The 22,644-nt window shown below is 35.1% G+C and overlaps 2 protein-coding genes and 1 long non-coding RNA gene across 3 annotated transcripts; 2 read left to right on the top strand and 1 right to left on the bottom strand.

Moving 5' to 3' along the window:
• Nucleotides 1-757: 757 nt before the first annotated feature.
• Nucleotides 758-7,820, top strand: fgf6a (fibroblast growth factor 6a). The gene is made up of 3 exons (XM_082159076.1): nucleotides 758-1,814; nucleotides 2,371-2,474; nucleotides 4,817-7,820. Exons 1-3 carry the CDS (start codon nucleotides 1,478-1,480, stop codon nucleotides 4,991-4,993), a joined length of 618 nt encoding a protein of 205 aa, XP_082015202.1. The 5' UTR covers nucleotides 758-1,477; the 3' UTR covers nucleotides 4,994-7,820.
• Nucleotides 7,821-8,493: 673 nt separating this feature from the next.
• LOC309489917 lies at nucleotides 8,494-12,961 on the top strand. The gene is made up of 3 exons (XR_014202568.1): nucleotides 8,494-10,525; nucleotides 10,602-10,705; nucleotides 11,103-12,961. It is a non-coding gene; the product is annotated as an uncharacterized lncRNA (long non-coding RNA).
• Nucleotides 12,962-19,113: 6,152 nt separating this feature from the next.
• On the bottom strand, nucleotides 19,114-22,502 carry tigara (TP53 induced glycolysis regulatory phosphatase a). The gene is made up of 6 exons (XM_082159378.1): nucleotides 21,855-22,502; nucleotides 21,175-21,212; nucleotides 20,949-21,070; nucleotides 20,434-20,511; nucleotides 20,219-20,329; nucleotides 19,114-19,788 (listed from the first exon to the last, which is right to left on the bottom strand). Exons 1-6 carry the CDS (start codon nucleotides 21,884-21,886, stop codon nucleotides 19,399-19,401), a joined length of 771 nt encoding a protein of 256 aa, XP_082015504.1. The 5' UTR covers nucleotides 21,887-22,502; the 3' UTR covers nucleotides 19,114-19,398.
• Nucleotides 22,503-22,644: the final 142 nt, after the last annotated feature.

Below are 22,644 nucleotides of genomic sequence, written 5' to 3'. Positions count from 1 at the left end.
ACTTTATAGGCCAAGGCCCTAAATTTATATTATTTGTCTCCCTTTAGAGATGATAAGCTTAACATCTTTAAAAAACAAATATAAAGAAGCAGGGATTGAGCAATGATACCATATACTCGTCTGGTCTTCTTATCACTGTATTCACCTTTTATTACATGATATATCTAAATTAATGTTGATATTTCTGAAACTTATTTTCCCTGTAAGGTTGATTTAAATTATAAACTAATATTAACATAACTTAATATAACTTAACATTTTGACTGATTTAGGTTAATTCAATTTGAGAAGAGTTGTGAGTCTTAAATATCATTAATCCCCGAGGAAATTAAAACAAATTGCCAATTACTTCCTTTAAAATAATCTTAAAGGTTAACAAATAATAGCATTTGTACCATATGATATTGGTGCCTCATACTCTACAAAAGGATTATGTGCTATACAGAATTATACATAAATGATCAAAATGATAATAATAAATAGCCTAATATAAAAAAAATATAAAAAAAATATTAGATTATTTGATTGCAACATTATCATACAGCGCCACCTGGTGGACACTGTCTTTTATTTTTGTCTACCTGCCAGGTGTAAAAATATCTATCTATCTATCTATCTATCTATCTATCTATCTATCTATCTATCTATCTATCTATCTATCTATCTATCTATCTATCTATCTATCTATCTATCTATCTATCTATCTATCTATCTATCTATCTATCTATCTATCTATCTATCTATCTATGTGAGTCAATTAGGCTACGTCAGCGATCAAAGGAGTTCAGCTCGCGCTCGGACGTGCGTTGCGTCCAACAACTAGCCTATGTGTTTTTACCCAGATTAATAAATCACGGGGGCATATTCAAAATATATCTTAGTGAAAGCTTCCTGAGCAAACAGCGCAGGAAGTGTTTTGCGAGATTGACATGGCCCCGCGGTGACAACTGGCCTGTTTTTACACCTTCCTTCTAAATAAGGAAGCGGCCCGTCGGGCATATCACCACAGGTCCAATTTGGGAGCTGCCAACGAAGCCCATCACGCACGCCCCATGTTCTCCCGCGAGCTCTCGCGCTCACTGTCCCCCCGGGGCCGCTCGCGTGGATCGACAGCGATTGGGTTCTCGCATTCGAACTGACCCCCCGGTCGCGGTGAGGTCAGCGTGATGTCATCCTGAAGGTGAGTGATGTCATTCCGAAGATCTCCCAGGCAAGGTGAGCTTGCATTTTGGTGAGTGTGTGGTGCTCCCCATCCAGAGAGGTGAAACATGGTAATCATCATCTCCACCACCACCGCCACCAGCTCAAGCTCTGCCGCCCTGCTCTTCTCATCTACCGAGGGGCTTATTGTGTTACACGCCCGCAGCCCCGACCTGCCTTCCAAAAATAAGCCCCTGCCACCATGCCGAAAGAAGAAAAACAAGAGTGGTATTTTTAGGGGCATTAATTTTGACCACGTGCCCCGAGGGTAAACCGGATGGCCACTGCGCAAAGGTTCCTCATCAGTATGTGCGAGAGCAGCGGGCGCTGGACGTGGACTGCGGTTGTTCTGCTGGGCTTTCTGCTTGGGATCGTGTCCTCTTACCCCACCTCGAACAGGACTAATGCAACTCCACTGGAGAAAAGGTGGGAGACGCTCTTCTCCCGCTCCGTTTTGGGGATCTCGGTGGAGAAATCGGACCTGAACTGGGAGAGTGACTATTTGCTGGGCATTAAGAGAGTGCGGAGGCTGTATTGCAACGTGGGCATCGGGTTTCACCTGCAGGTCCTGCCAGGCGGAAAGATAAACGGTGTCCATAATGAGAACCCGTACAGTGAGTTGCATCCAGAAATGTCATGCATGACTCGTTATAGCAGGGATGCAGAAGGATTGAATGAACAGCTCAATTATTATTTTAATTTCAGAATATAGACCTAAATATGGGCTATAATAATATAAAATATAGCATATATTTTATACAAAAATGTTATAATTATTATTATAAATTATATTATTTACTATATAAATGTATTATTTAAAATTATTATTATTATTATTATTATTGCATGTGTCCTAAAGCAATGGCATATCTGTTAAAATAAACCCTAGTGTCAATCACTGCCGAGTTTCCCGAGGCTCAAACATGACACGAATGCTTGGACGAATTTAGACGGCAACTAATTTTACACAGCGTCCATCTGCTTGTCGTACATGCCAGAACTGCAGGGCTTTTTTTTTTTTTTTGTATGTCACTGTATTAAAAAAAAATGAGCCAGCATGGGAGAAAATGCAGAACAAAGGCTTGTACAGAACGCATCCCGCAGAATGAGTAAATGAGCTGCCGTGTGCCACAATATCATGTATGTAACACTGATGTTCTGTTCAATCAGGTCTCATTGAAATCTCAGCGGTAGAGAGAGGAGTGGTTACTCTATACGGGGTGAAAAGCGAGATGTTTGTCGCAATGAACAGCCGCGGAAGGTTATATGGAACGGTAGGTATGCCTGTCGTTTGATTTCATTGTATTTGTGCAGAGAACGCCACTTCAGTTTTACTGCGGTTTTAAATGGGTCAATGGCAAATAAGGATTCTGGTTTGAGGTGATAAAAATGCTTATCTTTTACATTAGTGCCAAGTTCTTAGAATTAGTAGGCTAGTCGTTGTAGGCCTATGTCATAATCTGACACATTCTGATTCTTAAAAAACAAAAACAAAAAACATTTATTTGTTCGTTCTGAAATGTCAAGTGGTGTAACCATTAAGTAAAAAGTACCTACATTTTTTCCTGGCACCTTGGATACACGAAAACCATTTTGAAAATAATGATTGTGTTCACAGCAAATAGGCCATCATAAATATCAGGACTATAGGCCTACTTCATTTGAGCTGAACAAAATTTGCCTTTCATTAAAGGTCAAAACACCACCCGAAATGTTTGACTCACAAAATATCTAATTATCGCCATCGGGTTGAATGGTTCTCGTTGCGAAACCGTGCCTATCCAGGTCAGTTGGCACGGTTAAGGACGGTTTCTTTTTTAACCGTGCACTGTAAAAAAAAATGATATGAGCAAAAAGTTATTACAACTATGTTGTACATTGCTTTAACTCATCAAAATAGCCTAAGCAATTTTCAAGATATAGCCTACAAGATTCAACTTATTTTATAAGTCAGTTTAACTTAATTGAAATTGAAATGACTCAATCATTCAAATTGATTGTACTTAAAATTTAAGGCAGCAACATTGGCGTTATGAAATCAGGATTAGAAGAATGTAGCTTATGTAACCTCTGTTACGCAAGAGCTGGACACTGCGTGAAACGCGAGATGCTGGAGGTAAACTTTGGAGCCAGCGAGCGTGCCGCGGAGGACGATCACCTTGTAGAAAAGTAAAAGTTACCAGACATTAAGTTACATTAATAATAGGCTACATACAGTAAATTTATATATTATATGATTCGCTGACGAGAAAAGCGTGTAGAAATTGTTTTTTTTTTAGGTCAATATGCTAGAAAAACATAATCCAACCATCAAACTGAAGGTTTTGTAATCTCACCGTGCGAAACGTGCACATATGGAAATGCAAATGTAACAGTTCCTTACCGTGCTCAGAACGGTTTGGCCTAATGATTCAGAAGAGTGAAATAAAAAGCATTTTATTGTAGGCTATATTTGAAAAACTTGGATTTTCACGGAATTCAGATGGATTCAGACGGAAAAAAGATCGTCACGTCATTGACCCAAATGCATGAATTTTCTCTCTGTTTTCGCCGTGTTTGATTAATTTGAAGTGGGCTCAAATATGAGCATCATTGCCTGGATGGAATATGTCAGTTGCTTTGTTTTGTTTTTTTTCGATTCCTGTAGGCCTAGTTCATGATGCATTGAATACATTGGTTTGTCATTAATTTTTAATAACTGTTAGCTCATATGAGCAGTGGAGTGGACTGTGATGTTGTGCATGGCTTGAATGCAATTTTGACCTACTTTCAACTTGCATTACTTGGGTGCCAGATCTCACCATGAGTAACACATTATATTCTGATGACAGAATCATCTAGAATCATTCATGGTCTTCTATTGTCAAAGTCAATGTTCACACACATTGCCGTTAAGAAAAAAAAAGAGAAAGAAAACAAAATAAGGATGGAACAAAGCTGTATTGTTGTAAGACAGAAGTTATCCCAACATAATACAAAGGATCCATGTATACATTTGTTTAAAATTCTAACTGTTTATTATAATTTATTTATATATTTTTAACATTTTCATTTAATAGAGCTCATGTCCTAGTGAAAATGGTTAACTGGCTTCAGTCTTTATTAACAAAAATTGTGAACTTAAAGCTTTGTTTAGCATATGACTATGTGCATGTCATTTGCAAAAGGACCAAATCTGCTCTACTGATAAAATCTGTTAATTAAAGTCACTTAACAGATTTATTCTGTTGGCACTTTCAGAGATCAGTTATAAAGACAAACTGAAAAAGTTTGCTTTCCTGATGTTCGGCTGACTGGCATCTCCATTAGAAAGCGCATGCGCCTTGAAAAATGAATCTAACCTTGAATTCACGTGTATGTTATGTGATGACTGTGAAAGTTTAAAAATTAATTCACATTGAGAAGTTTTGAAGCTTCTAAGAAAACTGGAAATGAGTTGCCTGGATTTTTAAAGCAAAACTTTTGTCAGTTGGATCATTATTTATTTAAGATGAACCAGTGTTGCTCTGCACCTTACCCTAGTTAGATGTATATTGAGAGTGTGTGATGGAGAAGTGGTGGATGGGGCTTAGAAGGAGGATACCAAAACTAACTATCTAATCCATACCATTTTTAGAGGGCCTTCCATGACGAGTGCAAGTTCAAGGAGACGCTGCTGCCCAACAATTACAACGCATACGAGTCTTCCATTTACAAGGGATTTTATATTGCCCTCAGCAAACATGGCCGCTTGAAGCGAGGCTACAAGGCTTCCCCAGCAATGACTGTCACACATTTCCTCCCACGTTTATGAGCAAACCTGGCAATAACACACTAATTTGCACATGTTGGATGTTCTCGTAGGTAACCCAAACATGCTAAGAGGTGAACTGCAAAGAACTAAAATAACACTTACGGTATTTATTCTCATTGAAATAATAATAATATATGTATATTTCGGTAGCTTACTTTGTGTCTGAACTTTGTGTACATGCCATTCTTTGCTGCTTATGATTTCTATGATGAATATATGAGAGTCGAGGAGCTTTTTTTGCCCTCTCACTTTTTATGGGTGCTTGCCATAACTGGTGTAAACCATACCTGGCGTTGGACTAACATCCTCAGCTTTTAGAAGTGAAACGGATACTTTTTATTACCTCAAAGAGCCACGTCCGCATTGGAGAAATTAGGGAGGGAAAAATAAATATCAGTTTACTCTGATCTTCATCTGTTGCGCCATTTTACGAGGGAGATGAAAGCACTTATTTTTCTGTAGTTTACTCCTTTTTCATGATTAGGTGGTGCCTTAGCCTCTGCTATTTTGCCTCCTTTTGTGCATGCAAGAAAGAGGTTTTTGTTCCTTTTTTAGATCAATAACTAAAAACTGATTGCATGCATACTTATTGGGAGTTAAACTCAGAGAAGGCCGTTTTACGCCTCATGTAAGGTCAGAATTCGACTGAAAGCCTGTGGACGGCTAGACCTGTACGGTTTGGTAATGCATAGAATTGCATTCATCTTGAATTATGTGGCACGATTATATGAAAGCATAGCCGTTGCTTAGTGATAAGAAAACCTCTCATTTTACTTATCAGATTAAATATAGCGTGCGATTAAACTTCTTTTTTTAAATCATAGATATGTATTGATACTAGTCAGTGGTGTCTCTGTTTTACCTCTACAGTCAGTGATCTCCAGTGAGGGCTCATTCACCAACATGTTGACTGCATACTTGAACTCCTCCTTAAAAAAGTCTTTGGAATGTAAAAACCAATACAACCGTCTTAATCTGTTCGAGATAACATAATTTGCTCGTTACTTTATGTTTGAATACCCAGGCATAGACCCAAACACCTGTGCACACTCTTAAATTCCCAAGTCAGTTGACTTTGTCTAGAGAATTTGGTCGCACTTGAAATTGAATTGAACTTCGGTATTTAAGCATTCCCCTTCCCTTACTTACAATGTCACCCCACTTTTTTTTTAGCTTTAACTCCTTTAAATTCAAATCATGTTAAATTATTATTACACTGTTAAAAAAATTATATGATCAATAAGTTATGACAACATGTTTTTACATTGCTTTAACTCATCAAAATAAGTTAAGCAATGTTCAACTTTTTTTTATAAGTTATACAAGATTCAGCTATTTTTTTTTCAAGTTAGTTTAATATGACTTAAGTTGAAATATCCAAGTTGATTGTACTTAAAAAATTTAAGGCAGCAACTTTTTTTCTTCTTTTTTTTTACAGTGTAGATTAAGAGAATCTGTTCATTTTCCATCTAGTTCCAGCTCAGACTGCAATAATCAAGATCTGTTTATATCTTTACTACAATACCATTTTATCTTTTCTGTCGCAACTGCAATGTGCAGGAGAGAATAAAAGGTTTGGTAATCACTGCAGTACTGGTTAATACACATAAACCTTGCTTTGTCTTGCATTAATGCTTCTACTCGACATTTTGAGACATGTTAATGCTACAAAGGAGACGGATGTTATTTTTATAACAGTTATGGCTGGGATGTTTGAGCCAGGTACACTGATATTTACATTGTATGGAGTGTGTGTGCGACTTTTTCCTTAAAGTTATAGTTCACCCAAAAATGAAGATTTCTGACCCTTATGTCGTTCCAAACCTGTGTGACATTCTTTCTTCTGTGGAACGTGAAAGAATATACTTTGAAGAATGTTTTTGTTCATACAATGAAAGTCAATGGGGTCCAAAATATTGTTTTGGACCCCATTTACTTTCAATGTAAAATTGTGTTTCACAGGTTTGGAACAACATGAGGGTGAGTTTAATCTTTCGGGGATGAACTAATCAGAACTGAAACAATATGGGTATGGTCTTTTTTTGTGTGTGTTTTGGGTATAACGAGAGATTTTCAGCTGTGTTATGTTGATAATATGATCCATCTATATTAGTAATGGCATCTACAGATTTAAAATTCTTTGTACCCCAAAAATGGCATGCAATGTTTAATGAAACTGTCAAAATGACTGCTTTTTTATGTATGTGATGACTGATGTTAATTTATTGATATGTATCTTCACTGTACCCTGTCCTCTGTCACATTTCTGATCTCTTTATATTTAGGTGAATAGAATTTTGCATGGTTTTTAATGCAAAATGTGGGACGGAAATGTTGTATCTAGAAGTTAGGCCCTCTAAACTAAGTGCTTATACAGAAACAGCTATTTCTCATGTAAGTTCCACCAGTTTCTTTGTACTGTACTTTGTCTCCAGCTTTGAAATGGCCCCATTTGCGGCTTGCGAGATGATTGTAAGGGGTAGTGCATGTGTGCGTGTCCTTGTACGTATGCAGCCTTTGTTTTTCCTCAGTTTTGTATTCCTGCACTGAGGGGCAGACCCCCTCCAAATTCCCCTCCTATTTTCTAACATATACCTCACCTTCTGCCTTAGTTCCAATTTGTTGAAATGATTGTACGATTTGTTGGAGACAACAAACTTTTTGCCAATCATTTTGTTCTCTGAAAAGAAAAATGTAAAAAAAAGAAAAAAAGAGTAAGAATTCTAATATATTAAGAAAATGTTTCCTTTTATTTTTATACGTATGTGCTGTGCACAGCAGCCAACTGTATTACTGAAATGAAAATAAAAGGTTGTTTTTTAGCCTCTGTTTTTGCAGTATACTTTAATTGTGATTTAATCATTTGGTTTTATTTAGTCAGGTAAGCCTACATGTAAGATGAGTTATCAATATAAAAATGTGGATGGTATTTGTTGGGTTAGAGCCTCCTCGTGTGGTCAAAATCCGAAATGCATGAGATTCTCATTTAATCGTGCTTTATTTTTACGTAAAATTACCATCCTGTGTATTTACAGTTTTATTTCATGTGCCTGTTTATGCACAGAATGAGCAAACAAATAAATAGTAAATAAATAAAATAACAAGGGTGAAGTCATCAAAATTGGGACACTTTTTGGTAAACGGTGTATTAAAAACATATAAATTTAATGGTTTAAACAAATGCTCAAGGTCTCTTGTATCTCCAACTATGTTTTTTGAAGAAATATAGGTGTTTTGTGTGTGTGTGTGTGTGTGTGTGTGTGTGTGTGTGTGTGTGTGTGTGTGTGTGTGTGTGTGTGTGTGTGTTTTTAAAAATGTCCATTTTTATTCTACAGCCGTTTTCAGGTAAATCGGGACAGTGCAATTGGTAAAGTGGGACACATTTTCATCTAGTAGTTTGTGCTTGGATAATACAATTACTTACAACTGGATATTGTAAATCCCCCCAATATGTAAAAGAATAACTACAAAAACAGACACATTAGCGGATTGTGTTAATGGTGATGATGAAGTTTCATGCTCAGCTCTGGGTTCCATTTAAAAAAAAATTGGTTTTGGAACCAGTTATTTTTGGTTTCAGAAAACAATTTAATTCCACTAGCTTTTGCATATTCAAAATCTATTTTTGCACATCTCTGCGAAAGAAGCTTTAACATGTTTGCCAGTTCCATGGTTTTCTGACAGAGGCATGACTACATCCACTCACAACTCTTTTTTTAAAGGTGGATTTTGGAACACACCATGCCCTGGCCAAATACGAAGTCTATGTTCCTGGCCTTCCTCCACTCTTACCCTGTACTCATTGATTGCACTTTTCATTCTTACTTCACCTCTGATTATACCTCTCTTCTGTTTGGCAGACATGTTTTCCCATTTTTTTCCTTTCTGCCTACCTTTGCCATTTTCTGAAAACAATTTCTCACATTAAGCAATGTATTATCTTTTTTTTTTAATAGGATGTCCCACTTTAGCTGAATGCTACTGTCCCATTTTATCTAACACGTCCAGGAAAAATTGGGACAGTAATAAAACTTAACATCATTGCATAAAGTTTTATTATCACTTGAACATATGTAATAAAAATGTATATTGTAGATTGAAATACTGTTTGTATTAGAATTTAAATTTAATGCATTTAAAAAAAAAGTAGGCTACTACACCAAAAAGCTTATTTGTCCCATTTTAGCTGATGTCCCACTTTTTGCTGACTTCACCCAATAAGTAAAATATATTTAAAGGTCTCATTTGTTAACATTAACTAACATGAGCAATGTATGCTTTTCAAGTATTTAGCCTATTTACCTTTGTTAATGTTATCTAATAAAAATGTTTGTGTTAGTTCGCATTAACTAATGTTAACAGATACAACTTTTTATCTTAAAAAATGTATTAGTAAATGCTGAGATTTACATCAACTAAGGTTAATAGGCTATTGCTGTAGAAGTATTGTTCATTGTTAATTAATAACTAATGTAGCCATATGGAGTCCCTAAAGGGACATGGTGAAGACAAACGTTCCCTCTCGAAAACGTTTCGTTCACTCGCAAAACCTTTGGGTTCCCTCGCAAATGTTTTGCATTCCCCCAAGAAACTTTGAATTCGCTCGCAAAACTTTAAAGGCGAGCGCAAACATTTTGCGAGCGTACGCAAAGGTTTTGTGAGCGATATAATGTTTTTCGGGGAAATGCAAATTGTTTGCGAGAAAACAAAAAAAGCATTGAAATATTTTTTCCTCCCATCTCATATTCTTTCCCCTCATATTCTTTACCTGGTGAAGAGAAAAAAATATGAGAAAATATTTGTCAATGCCTTTACATTATCTCGCTAATGTTTTGCATTTCCCACGAGAAACTTTGCATTCCCTCGCAAAGAGCTCAAAAGGTTTTACGAGCGAACGCAAAGTTTCCGGGGGAACACAAGACATTTGCCAAAGAATGCAAAAGGATTGACCACCTTAGGGGCTCAGTAATATGGGCTATACTATGCAAATGTTTACTAATGAAGCCTTATTGTAAAGTGTTATCAAATAAATAAATGACAATAAAAACTACAAAAAAGGACAAAACTTGCAGTATAGCTATTTCAGACTTTTATAACTTAAAAGATGTAGTAAACATATGTAAAATTCCCAAATCAAACAACCTAATTTGGATACCCAGGGTCACTTGACAGTAAAATAATCCGGTTACAACTGCCAGTTGCATGTGCTCAACAGTAGCCTAAAGTTCTTAGTTGGCAAACATGACCTTTAAACTAATGTTCCCCAGTTATATAAACCAGAAGTGAGATGCCTCACTGTATCCTGAGCTCTTGCCTGATCCAGACTGATCATGCACATGCTTCATCTTCTCTGTCTGGCAGCTCTAAGCATCTGCACACTAATAACTTGTCATCCTATACAAAAGGAAACAATCCAAATATGTGATTTAATATGTGAAAATATGAGAGATATGGAGGCCAAGATCAGCAGCAATTTCCTGATGATTAAATTTAGTAATAGGATGAGGAAAGCTATTCATCAACAGTCAAAAGGTAAGTTTAATTTTACATAAACTGAATCTTCATATTTTTACGCTTCATATTTTTAACACTCTTTTATTTTATAAAGGAGACATTTTACTGAAGAAAAGAAGCAAGGACTGCTTTTCAGTACTTGATATTAAAAATAATAATAGAATGTGTTTGGATACAACCAAAAAGCCACATATTTCAGTAAGTATGAGATTTTAAAAAATGTGTTTTCATCAATATTAATAAAAAAGAAATACCTAATTTTACAGCTATTGATATATACTTAGACATTTGCTATCATAATTACTACGTTATGGATTAATAAACATATTTATTATGGCTAAAAGCCCTACATAACAAATAATAATAACAATAAATTCCAATACCAAACACTTTTAATTACAGTATTTTTTTTTTATTAATAAGAATTGGTTAGAAATGAACACTTTTATTCAGCAAGGAGGATGCATTAAATTGATCAAAAGTGACAGCGAAGATAATGGTTCAAAAGATTTATTTTTTCAAATAAATGCTATTCTGTTCATCAAAGAATCCTGAAAAAAATATTGTTTTAATCAATTACGTGTGTTATCTTCAGGTTGATGTCATTAATAAAGACTTCTTTAAAACAATGCAAAGAAAGAATTCCTATCAATCTACACGGAGGAGTGATGCAATGATCAAGCTTTTTGGAGCTATAAGCCACACTGAGGCTGATAGGGCAGAATTACCTCTTTCTCTGCAATCAAACAACCATAAAACACATCTCAGGCAGAGAAGAAGCCAAAATATTGACCCATCTGATCCTTTGGGATTCGAGAATCCCAAGTCAAAAACCACCTATTACCGAAGACTAGATCGAGAGCACGAGCGCAGCAGTAATGTTTCTAAAGAGACCATCTCTTCCTATGATGACCCTTTACACGTACTGCTTTCCAAGAGTCCAGTCAGTCCAAATTTACAAAAAGAAAAGAAAAATAAGCAAGTTGCACCATCTGATCCATTCTGAACAAATTAGGTTCCTTAATGGTTTTACAGCCAAAGAAAATCATCTGTGCATTAAACTTATATGGGATGGTTCCCTTTTTGGATGATAGCCTACCTAAAAACAAACACTACACCGATCTGGAGAACTTCTGCAAATGGTTCCATGGAAACAAATAACCAGCAACTGATGCAATCCAGGGCCTCTTTTTCAGCTCAGTAAGTGAGGCTAGTTTAGGTCACTGCTTGTCAGTCCTTTCACCTTTTTAAGTCAGTTAAAATTTAAACTACTCTGCAATGCTGTGGCAATGACGTTGTTTTCATCAGAACTGTGCAAGAACCTTTTTCATTGATTGATGTGGGTAATATCATGAAATACTAAGAATCACGTGCAGTTGGCAATTATTTTCTTGCAATGTTTGGACTCTGCAATTTGTATCATTAAATTTCATGTCGACAGTAGGCCTAAATATCATAGTTTCAAACATTTATGAGATGGTGCTGGCCACCTCTACTGAATTATTTATTGAAGAAGTATTGATACGTTTTTATTTATTACATTTTATATTGATGTCTTTAATCTAAATCGAAAAATGATCAAATTTCAATTTCAAAATTTCAAAAAATGTCAATATGCTTTAGTTCAATAATACCCTTAAATTAAAACATCTTTGCAGGAAGTCTTAATAAAGTACTTACCAGGATTCATAGTGATTATAATGTGTAATTCATTTAGCAAAAATGTCAAAAAAATAAAATAAAAAATAAATAATGCATTCAAACAATACAATTATTGGGTTAATTTTTTTTTTTTTTGGTTCCTGTTCTTGTTAAAGTTTTAGGTTATGACATGAGTGTCACAGATTTTCCCATTAAATCTCTTAAATTTAGTTTCTCACAAGTTTCCCAGCACATTATATAAAAACAATCATAGGTGTATGATATGTTTAAATTGTTTTTGTGAGGTACTGATACTTTTATATTTTTGAAACAAGATTTTCTAGATCTCAAGATTAATGGTGGATGATGATGATAATCGAGTACAATGACAATAAATATCAATATAAAGATTGTAACAGATGTTTAGTTTCATTGTGTTTGAGGGGCTGTTCACACACTAACTAAAAACTGAAAACTTTGTATGTGTTTTGGCTGTTCATTTACACGACGACAGCGTTTTGGGGGCCTGAAAACACAGACTTTTGAAAACGGGTTTAAAAATGCAAGTTTTTGAAAACGACACTGTTATTCTCTCCGTGTAAACTACAAAAAAAGAGGCAAAATTGTGAAAAATGACACGTATTACGTGTTCAGTCTATTGGCGCATAGTTTTTCTTTACAGAGTGGCATAGCCAACTACTGGCCGGGCAGCATAATACAGCGGTTTTAGTTGTTTTCGAGGATTCGTGTGGACGGGGATTGACAACATTGTCGTCTGTACGTGAAAAACGCAAAGGAAAAGATTTTCTGTTTTTAGTAGGGGAGAGCGGGGCACAACCTAACGCTTTTTGACTTTCTCAGTTTGTGTAAATCTACTTATGGTTCAGAGTATTTTTTTTTTTTTTACATTAATTTCCCACATGTCTAGTACAATTATGTGGTTTTGTTTTATTAATACAGTATATACTTTTTTCTTGACATACCCCGAAAGAATGGAAGTGAAATGTGACAACATGCCCCATAAGTGGGGTACATTGTAACATGTGTGGGGCACATTGTAACATAACATATGACAGCTTAAAATGTTATCTGATCTAATAAAAAATATATACAAAACAAACTAAAATATTTTCTAAATAAAATACAATTAAAAAACTTTTTTATATAAAATAATGGCAATTTTTAATAATTAAATATAAACAAATTTTTGAGTTTTGACTACGAACACATGAAAACAAAGCTATACAACATAGTTCAAAACAAATAAATAATTTGTCATTTCTGAACATTGACTCTCAGTCTTTATTCACCTTTTTCTCACGTTTTCCCAATCAAATTAATAAAAGTATAGAATATAATAGCATATTTCTAATAGGGGCACATTGTAACGCAGTGTTACAACATGCTCCCGCCTGCACAACTGGGGTTTAAACCCTGCTAGTGTCTTCTGCTAGTTAGCGAAGCATTAAAGAACTATCTCAACTGTTAAATAACATCTTGGAGATTAAAATAATATCAGATTTGTCTTATTTTAAATAAACACAAAAAATAGAGATGAAAAATTAACTTAAGTAAGAAATTTACTTTTGCTATGGTTTAATAAATGTCTATGGATATCTTCCAAAAAAAAAAATAATTTTGGCGAAATTTTTTTTTCTATATAGTGTTGATATGGCAACTAGTAAATACACAAAGTTTCGTCATCCAAGCATGTGCGGAAGTATTTAAAACAAGCGTGTTACAACTAGCCCTGCGTTAGGTTGTGCCCCGCGCTCCCCTATATCATTGTCATGTAAACCTGCTCTTAGTTTGGTTTTCCCTTTTCTTGTTTGCCTGAGTTCTAGTTCCTTGTTTGTTTCCATTGTTTTTTAATTGAATACCTGTTCCATGCTCTGTTGATTATCTTTGTGTATTTAAGCCCTTGGTTTTCCTCAGTTCCTTGTCCTATGTCCATAATACCTTATGGTTCTTGTTGTATATTAAAAGTTATTCGCTTGTTTCTTTTGTGTCACTCATCTCTCTTGGATTATCTACACACGATGCCCTTAACAGTTATGGGCCATTTTACAGAATTGGTTCAAAGTCAGAGTTGGAAACGTCTTGGGAAAACAAATTTTGTATGTATGCAAATTGTATAATATCCAAGGTACACATTTCTAGTAATTGTGCAGTTAATTATCACAGGTAAATCAATAACAATTACAATTTTAACAATATTTCAAGTGTAATTTATGAGATTTGTTGTATTTTGAACCCAATCTTTGTAAAAGGCATTAATCAAAGTTAATCACACTGATTTCGAAGTTAAAGCGACACTATGTAACTTTTCAACCTTCATAATATATTTCCAAGATCCTTGTGATGGTACATCGACTTACAATAGGTTGAATGACACGTCTGCCATAGCCTGACAGGGTCTGTATCGCTTTTACTGGCACTATGTAACTTCGGTGTTCGGGTAGTAACCAGAGCACAAAAAGAACTACAAAATTCGACTGCTTTACGGCATACGTCACTTCCCCCATCACTTCGTCAAATTTGGACGTGAGAGGCCAACCAGCGTTTGTTTTCGGCTTTCGTGCGTATGTTTTTGTCATGGGGGTTGTTTACACCTGGCCAATTCATGCATTTTCTCAGATCGGATAGCTATCCGATCGTGAAAAGTCCAGGTTTAAATGCCCTCCGAAACGCATTTGAATCCGATCCCTCAAACCACTTCAGGAGGAGATCTGAGACGCATTCCAGACGAAACTGGACAAGTGTAAATGCATATGGTTGTTGAAACCACATATGTAAATTGTACTCCTCCCAAAAAATGCTAAAAAAATTAATAAAAAAACGTGTGAGAGCGTTGTATAGGCTATATGTTATATCCAGATATGACGACGCGCTGGAACACGCATCACCGCAGATGAGCAACTGCATCAAGCCAACGTGCAAACTATCGCAAATCAAAGTGAAAGTAAGTCGCAGACGCTTAACACACAATCTTCATCATTAAAAGTAAAGAAACGAAATGATCTCACCAGGGCTGTTACTGCTCTCTCTTATTGCGGTCTTTGATTTTGAAATTTTAGCTGATGATCTATAAAATGCAGCTCATATCTCGGTGACGTGCACTCCATTAAATCTGCATAGGCCTATAGCGCGAGAATTGAAGATCGAATTTAAATCCGTTTCGCAAAAATACATTTGTGTGACCAGGTGTAAATGGAATCGTTTTGATAAATCAGATAGCTATGCCTCACGAATTAGTTTGCCAGCTGAACTCAGGTGTTGTGAGGTGTATTATGTGTAGTCCTGAGGGATATCAGATGACGCTGCGATTGATTCCTGCGATTATCATGAGAACAGCTTTCAATATCTCACATAATTATCATAAATAAGCCTACGTAGAGGTTGTAAATAGTGTAAACGAGCACAATTTGCAAACTATTATGATAAATTGCAATAATCATGTCTAATGACATCATAACGGCCAATGTTATGAAATAATACGACGTACATTTAACTTAATTGATGTTATCTGGCATTTTGTAATGTTTACATTCCAATAAAAACAACACAAATTAAATTATACAGTAGGCCTAGACTATAGACTATGTACTTGTGATTTAGCTGCAATCATGTAAAAATGTTATAATATAATATACGACAGTGCAAGTATTCCACAGCGACTCTAGGGGTCGCTGTTTGACAAAAACACAATTTCTACTTAGTGTGGCTTTAAGGATTCATTAGTTTGAATATACATTGAACCAAACACTATAATAACATCTTAGTTGAAAATTCAGTATACTTTATTTTAGACAAAACATGCATGTTTCGGTCGTGACGACCAGGGGCGATTCTAGGATTTTCATTTTAGGGGGGCTCAGCCCCCAATGAGGGTATGATAAAAAAAAAAAAAAAAAAGTTAGTTTATGGTCTAATGCTCATTATTAACTAGTTTCATTCATTCATCCAGTAACATGCATATGGCACGGTTTTATAATCACTGAGGTACCGAATGTGAGGTATTTAGGGGGGTTCGGGGGCATGCTTCCCCGAGAAAATTTTTATTTCTCTGATCTACATAAAATTATGTGCATTTTAAGATGTTTTGAAGGCCAAAAAAATTGGATAATAGCTTAAAAACCATGTGCGGGCAGCTGTTTTTTTCTCACCTCATCAGCATCACACTCTTTTTCTCTTTGTTTTTATCTTGCTCTGTCTTTTCCCCTCCTAAAGCTGAGCTTTGACTGATATAGGCTTTTCATTTTTGTCTGTCAGTGAAGAAAGTAAACATAGGGTCAACTGATTTTTCAGACAAAGCTACCAGGAAAGCTAGGTAACTAAGTCCATCTACAATGAAATATAAATTATTTTATTTTTTAAGCTTTTTAGCCTTCATAATCAACAATACGGTTGGTTATTCATCAAGTCACCCCGTGAAAATTTATTTAATTTCAAATAATTTAACTAACCAGCTAATATTCATTAAGAATATAGACAAAACATGTATTAATGTAATTGTCTATTGGCAATATGATTAATCTGTTCTATATTTATTTATATTTATTAAAAATAACATGAATTATCAATTTGCCACTTCTATAAATCAAGTACTTAAAAGAAAATCACAAATCCCTTTACTCTACTCTTACTCTATGTATCATGATACACTCCTCCTGATTCATTATTACTTAACTATATTTATTAATACAAAACAAAATAACTCCACATGATGTTTCGCTCTCTGGGCCATCTAGTGCTTTCAGACAATGATGTGTCTTTAATCATTTCTGTGCATGGCTACATAATGTAATGCCGAAATACATAATAATATGTTTTAAATTTTAAAAAGTAAATTAAAATAAATCATGATCGTTTTCTAAAGTATGTTTTCATGGGTGTTAATCGCTTCATTTTTGTTGGAAGAAAAAACAACTATCACACTGTGATAAGGGCTGAAGGTGAACGCAGCGAAACGTATTGGTATTGGATGAGAAACCGAACCGTCCTGTGTTGCTCCCAATGCTCCAGTAACATTACATTATGTAAACTGCAATGCATTTATGACAAAGAACTGCACCGATGCAGATGTAATATCATAGCAATCTATCAATAAATGCACTCACGACACACCTTGTACTCTCTGATGTTCGCTCTGCTCGGCGCCCCTGCAGATTGAAAAATGCGCTAAATCCAAGCAGACTCAGATAAGGGGAGGAGCCGAAACTTGACGCAGCTTGCCGCAAGTTTTTTTAAAGGGGACTGAAGCGATCAAAAATGTATTAATCAAATATTTTTTAGGGGGGCTGGGCAGAAGTTTAGGGGGGCTGAAGCCCCCCTAAAAAGGGCCTAGTGACGCCCCTGGTGACGACACATTTTCGGTAGTGACAGTAATGTTTTGGTAGCGACCACATCACATTACATAATTTTAACTCGCATACTAAAACAATACTAAAACATACTAAGATACTAATGATTTGCATAACTGTACTAAAATGTTGTTTATTTCCCCCAAATAAATGATTATGTTTTCCCTTTTGTCACTACCAAAATAATGATGGCGTGTTTTGGTCATTACTGTTTCGGTAGTGACAATTTAAGATACTTTTGAGCCTAGCTCAAATATAAAAATTAAATTTCAAGGAATTACACCCAAAAAAGTTTGCTTAATTGCCGAAACAAGGTGTTTGGTAGTGACGTCCCTTAAAGTTACACACAGATTTTTTGACTTTTGAACACATTTCCCTCAAAATGATGGTACCCATCTACAATGAAAGAGAGGATATGAGAGAGAGGGACACAGGAATATTTCCAGATCAAAAATGTAGGGGTGAGGTTCAAATCAGTCTCAGCCAATGGACTAAAACACACACTGTTTTGGTAGTGACATGAAAATACGGGACACATTTTTTACATACATTTTCATGATTTAAAAATAAATTATAATATATATATATATATATATATATATATATACATTTTTACTTTTTAAAAGAAATCCAAAAGATATTTTTTAAAAACAACAATGAAAAAAAATATTTCAATATCATTTTTACAAGTTGAAATTTAGGGGTTAGGGTTCGGGACAGCCACCTCCCAGTTGAAAGTACCCAATAAATGATGATTATATGTATATTAAGCTTACTTATATTTTAAATATTATTGTGGGATTCAATAGATAATAGAAGGATCTTAGTAAACATCTAAAATTTAAATACTTAAATGCTTTTTAAATGTGTTTTTTGGTTGTCAGACAGCAGTTTGCACCAATTCCGTAGAATGGCCCATATACTGACAATCTGTTTAAAACTTGTTCCCATTTGCATTAGACTGGTATCAGCTGGACTTGTTGATGTTTGTTTTGAGTGATTATGTAATTTTAAGAGGCTAGCAGTGCATATAACCAACAATTTATCCTTTCTTTTGTCAACAGATTTGGGTGCATGAGTTAATTCAAACCTTCACTCAACAAACACCTTAAAACAAGGTCAGAGTAGCTGAATATCTTCAATGTTGACTGTTCTGTGCTGCTGAACATGTCAGGACACTCTTATGCAAATATGAGGCACAAAATACATATATAAAAATCTTGTGTTCTTGCATATCATTTTAAAAGTCTTTACACAAGAATAAATACACTAGCAATGAAAGGTTGCAGGTTCAGTAATAACAGGTCATGACAGTCATCCTTCAAAGATGAAAACAGAAGTTCAATAACTTTAGTAGGGAGAAAATATTGCAGAATATTATAGCAACTACAGTGATTTCAATGAATATTTAATATGCGTGCAGTTCGAATAAAATAATATATTATGTCATTGAAGATTTCTTAAAAATGGTTCAAATAATCTCGTCCCATTCCCGTGAACCAAATATTGTTTATCGTCTCGTCTGCCAAGTGTTTCATCATACCCCTAATAAAATATAATTTCCCAACAGCAAAATTGTGGCTATATATAAACACAACAACATAGATGTATGACATATTTATTTAGTTGCATACACTTACATAAACAATAACACTTCCTTGCAGAAAATGTATAATCTTCAAAAAACAATATTTAATACTGCCAGTGTCTGAATGATATACAATATAGGATTCATAAGTTATATTGTAAAATCAAATCAGATATTTGTAAAGGTTGTCTTTCTAAAAGTTGAGATATCGCAAAATTCTGTATGATGAATCGGGGTAAAGTGCTTGAACTTTGACATGCAAACATTTTATTGCCTTTTCGATTCATATATTGTTGTTCTTAATCAGTCTTGATGTGATCTCTTCTGTTGATGAACACACATTTCATGTCTGAAAGTGCAAAACCCGCATTACTACATTTCAAAGTGATAATAAAACGGCACATTCCGGTGTTCGGGCAGATGGAAAACTGTTGAGCTGGGTCTAAACAACGGCCCACGGGGCACTTTAGGTCCTCAAAAAAATGCCGCATCATTATGCTCATATAAGCCCCGTGGCCAACAACCAAGGCGTGGACAGAAACATTCAAGACTCCGTCATCTGGGAGTCCTGCAGGAGCCCGATTGGTTTCATCTGATATGGATGTCTCACCATCTTGTACTTTGTCTTGATGGTCATTAGCTATTCGCTTGATCATAGCCTTGAGAAAATCTTTGATTCGCACCTTCACCTGAAAGGAATATAAGCACATATAATATATATATATATATATATATATATATATATATATATGTATATATACACACACATACACATGTATATAAATATAGTAAAAATAACTAAATCAAATTTGCCTCATTTAACTCATTTAAAGACAGTAAACAGAGGTTTACGATGATAATCTGATTTGTTGTTTTTGTTGAAAATGTGAAGAACTGGACACTAAATTTTTATTTATTTATTGATAATAATTAAAAATTCATTTTAAAATATTATATTAAATACATGGGACATAGGACATGGACTGTTATATTATATTATATTAAAATATAAACTCCTGTTTTGTACAGTGTTGCCATTTACAGTTGCTGTTTTCTTTCATCACAAACCAGCTATACTGACTATTATTTATTTTTTGACATAAGTGTCATTAATTTTACCTGCTCCATGGTTTCTCCCTCGGGTGGAGTGAACTCTGGTAAAGGCTGCCCGGCTGCTTTAGCCATGTTTTTCATTTCTATGACTCGACCTCCCTCAGCTATACCAAAACTCTGGAGAAAAAAATTGTTCTGAGATGCATATGAAAAGTTCCTCTGAAAAGACATACTCTGATCAGACATTTTTCTTACATTATCAAGCAGTACTCTGTACTTACTCTCTCTTTAAGTGATCGATCTGCTACTAGTTCTATATCATGGCAGGTTCTGTTGTTCCTCAGAATGATCTCCGCAGTCTGTAATTTTACAAAAAAACTTCATTATTCATCCTAACAAACAAATACACACAAGGAAAGTGATCTATGTTACAAGAAACCAATAGGACACACTAGTTAGATATGATTATAACTTCAGTGGGCATGTGCAATTACAATAACATTTGCAACAGTTGCATATTGCGAATTAACAGATCTTGTCTGTTAACATAAGGTTTGACTATTATTGATGGTTTCTTTATCATGTTCAAAATAGTCTCACATAGTTATATCGCTTCAATGCTTACTGACCCTTATCCAGGGAAACATGCATTTCCAGCTCAACTGACCCACATGAGCACTGAGCAAAATAACCTAAATAGAGTTTCTTTTATTTTGGGGAGAAACATTTCCCTCTACCTGTGGCAAACGTGTATGTTTCTACTAGACTTGAACTAGTAGGCTATGTTTCTACTTACTTGCTTGGCACGTTTCATGTCACTGACAAACACATTTGTGAATTTCACATCCCTGAGGTACTGGCCGGCAGCTTCAGATTGCCGTATCCCAATTTCAGAAAGCGGTGAGTCTATTTTCTGACCTAAAAGCAAATAAATTATAGATATAGTTTGTGAAGCATGTGCTGAGATAAAAAAAGAAAAAAAAGAAAAGTCATACTTAATGCCTGAAATATAAAAAAATTACCTTGTAAAAGGCCATCTTTGTTGCACTGTGTCTCACCACTGGTAAACCAAAACAGTAATAGTGATCAATAAAAACTTTATTACTATCCAGCGCACAGTTGTAACCAATCATTTTAATTCAAGAAAACTCTAAGTTGTAATTGTGACTAGAGGTGTTCCTAACTTCACACGTTTATTCTTGTAGGCTGTAATGAAAAATAAAGGGATTCTACAAAACCTCTTGCAATGAAGACCACAGACTATATAACTTAAATGTATATTTAACATGGACAGTGAGGGTTGGACATTTTTTTTGGTGTTTTTAAAAGAGTTACATCAAGTTTGCCTCTGACCTTTCACTGGAAGAGGTATTCTTATTGCCCTTTAAACATAAGTTACAACAGACAGGAGTAATATGATATGATGAGCCCAGTAAAGTTTAAACTAAATTCCCACTAGCATAATTAAACTCTACTAAATGTCAGACAGCCCTCATGTATTAATACCGTTCTATAACGCCATGACGTTCAGATACAGAGCTATATTTAGAACTACTTCAGCAAAGTATAATTAAAATATCAGGTCACTATATACAGTTACTGAATCAATAATGCAGTGATTATCAGTTGGAAATGTAGAATGAATAGGTATAATGAGCAAATTTGTTTTCATTGAGCAAACAAGACAGAAAAAACAACTTACTGTCGGACTATCGTTAAACCAAAAGCGAGCATTGCTGCAGGTATTACGATGCAGTTAACAGCGTCGTGAGGTTATAGATCTTCATCCATTGATCCCGGAGTCTGTCACGGCCCTTTCGTTTTCAAATATGCGCTGCTTTTGTGGGGAAAGAACTGCCACTGACAGCGATTATCACCGTACTTGATTTAGCCGGAAGTTCGTACGCATGGTTGGTAGGTCCGACTCAATTTCCAAAATGTAGCCTAAGCAATATTTGCTATCCTTTTACATTTTGTTTATAAGGTTGCTTATTGGAATTTAATTCATCCCAGTTAATTTTGATGTAACGTTAGCTGAAACATTATTAAAATGTATTTATATTTCTTGGCTGAAATAATCGTTGCTTGTTTTAATAAAATGATATTTGTTAAAACCAACTCTGTTGCGTAAGTTTGTTTATAAATCTGTCATAGCTGATTAAGTCATATACATATTTCCAGTGTGTTTCAGATTTGTTTTGTAGTTTTGTATACACCAGCTCAACCGATTCCTTGAAAAGATCCGACTCAAAAGAATGATTCTTTAGCGAATCGGACATCGCTCACCCCTGACTGAAGCTTGCAGTGACTCATTGGCGCCAGTGGCGCGTGGCGGGCTTTGAAATTTGATAACGTCTGTCTGTCACGGTTTTCTTTTGGACTGTATCTCATTGGCATTACATTGACTCGACAAAGGTATTTTATTTTAATTATGATGTTTTTAAGCACTCACCAGCTGTTCCTCAGTACTGAAATAAGAAGTGGAGGCGGGA

This window comes from Leuciscus leuciscus, assembly GCF_965113295.1.
Source record: "Leuciscus leuciscus genome assembly, chromosome: 25".
NCBI classification, from domain to species: Eukaryota; Metazoa; Chordata; class Actinopteri; order Cypriniformes; family Leuciscidae; genus Leuciscus; species Leuciscus leuciscus.
Note: the sequence above shows the minus strand (reverse complement) of the source record. Positions and strands in the feature narration are given on the sequence as shown.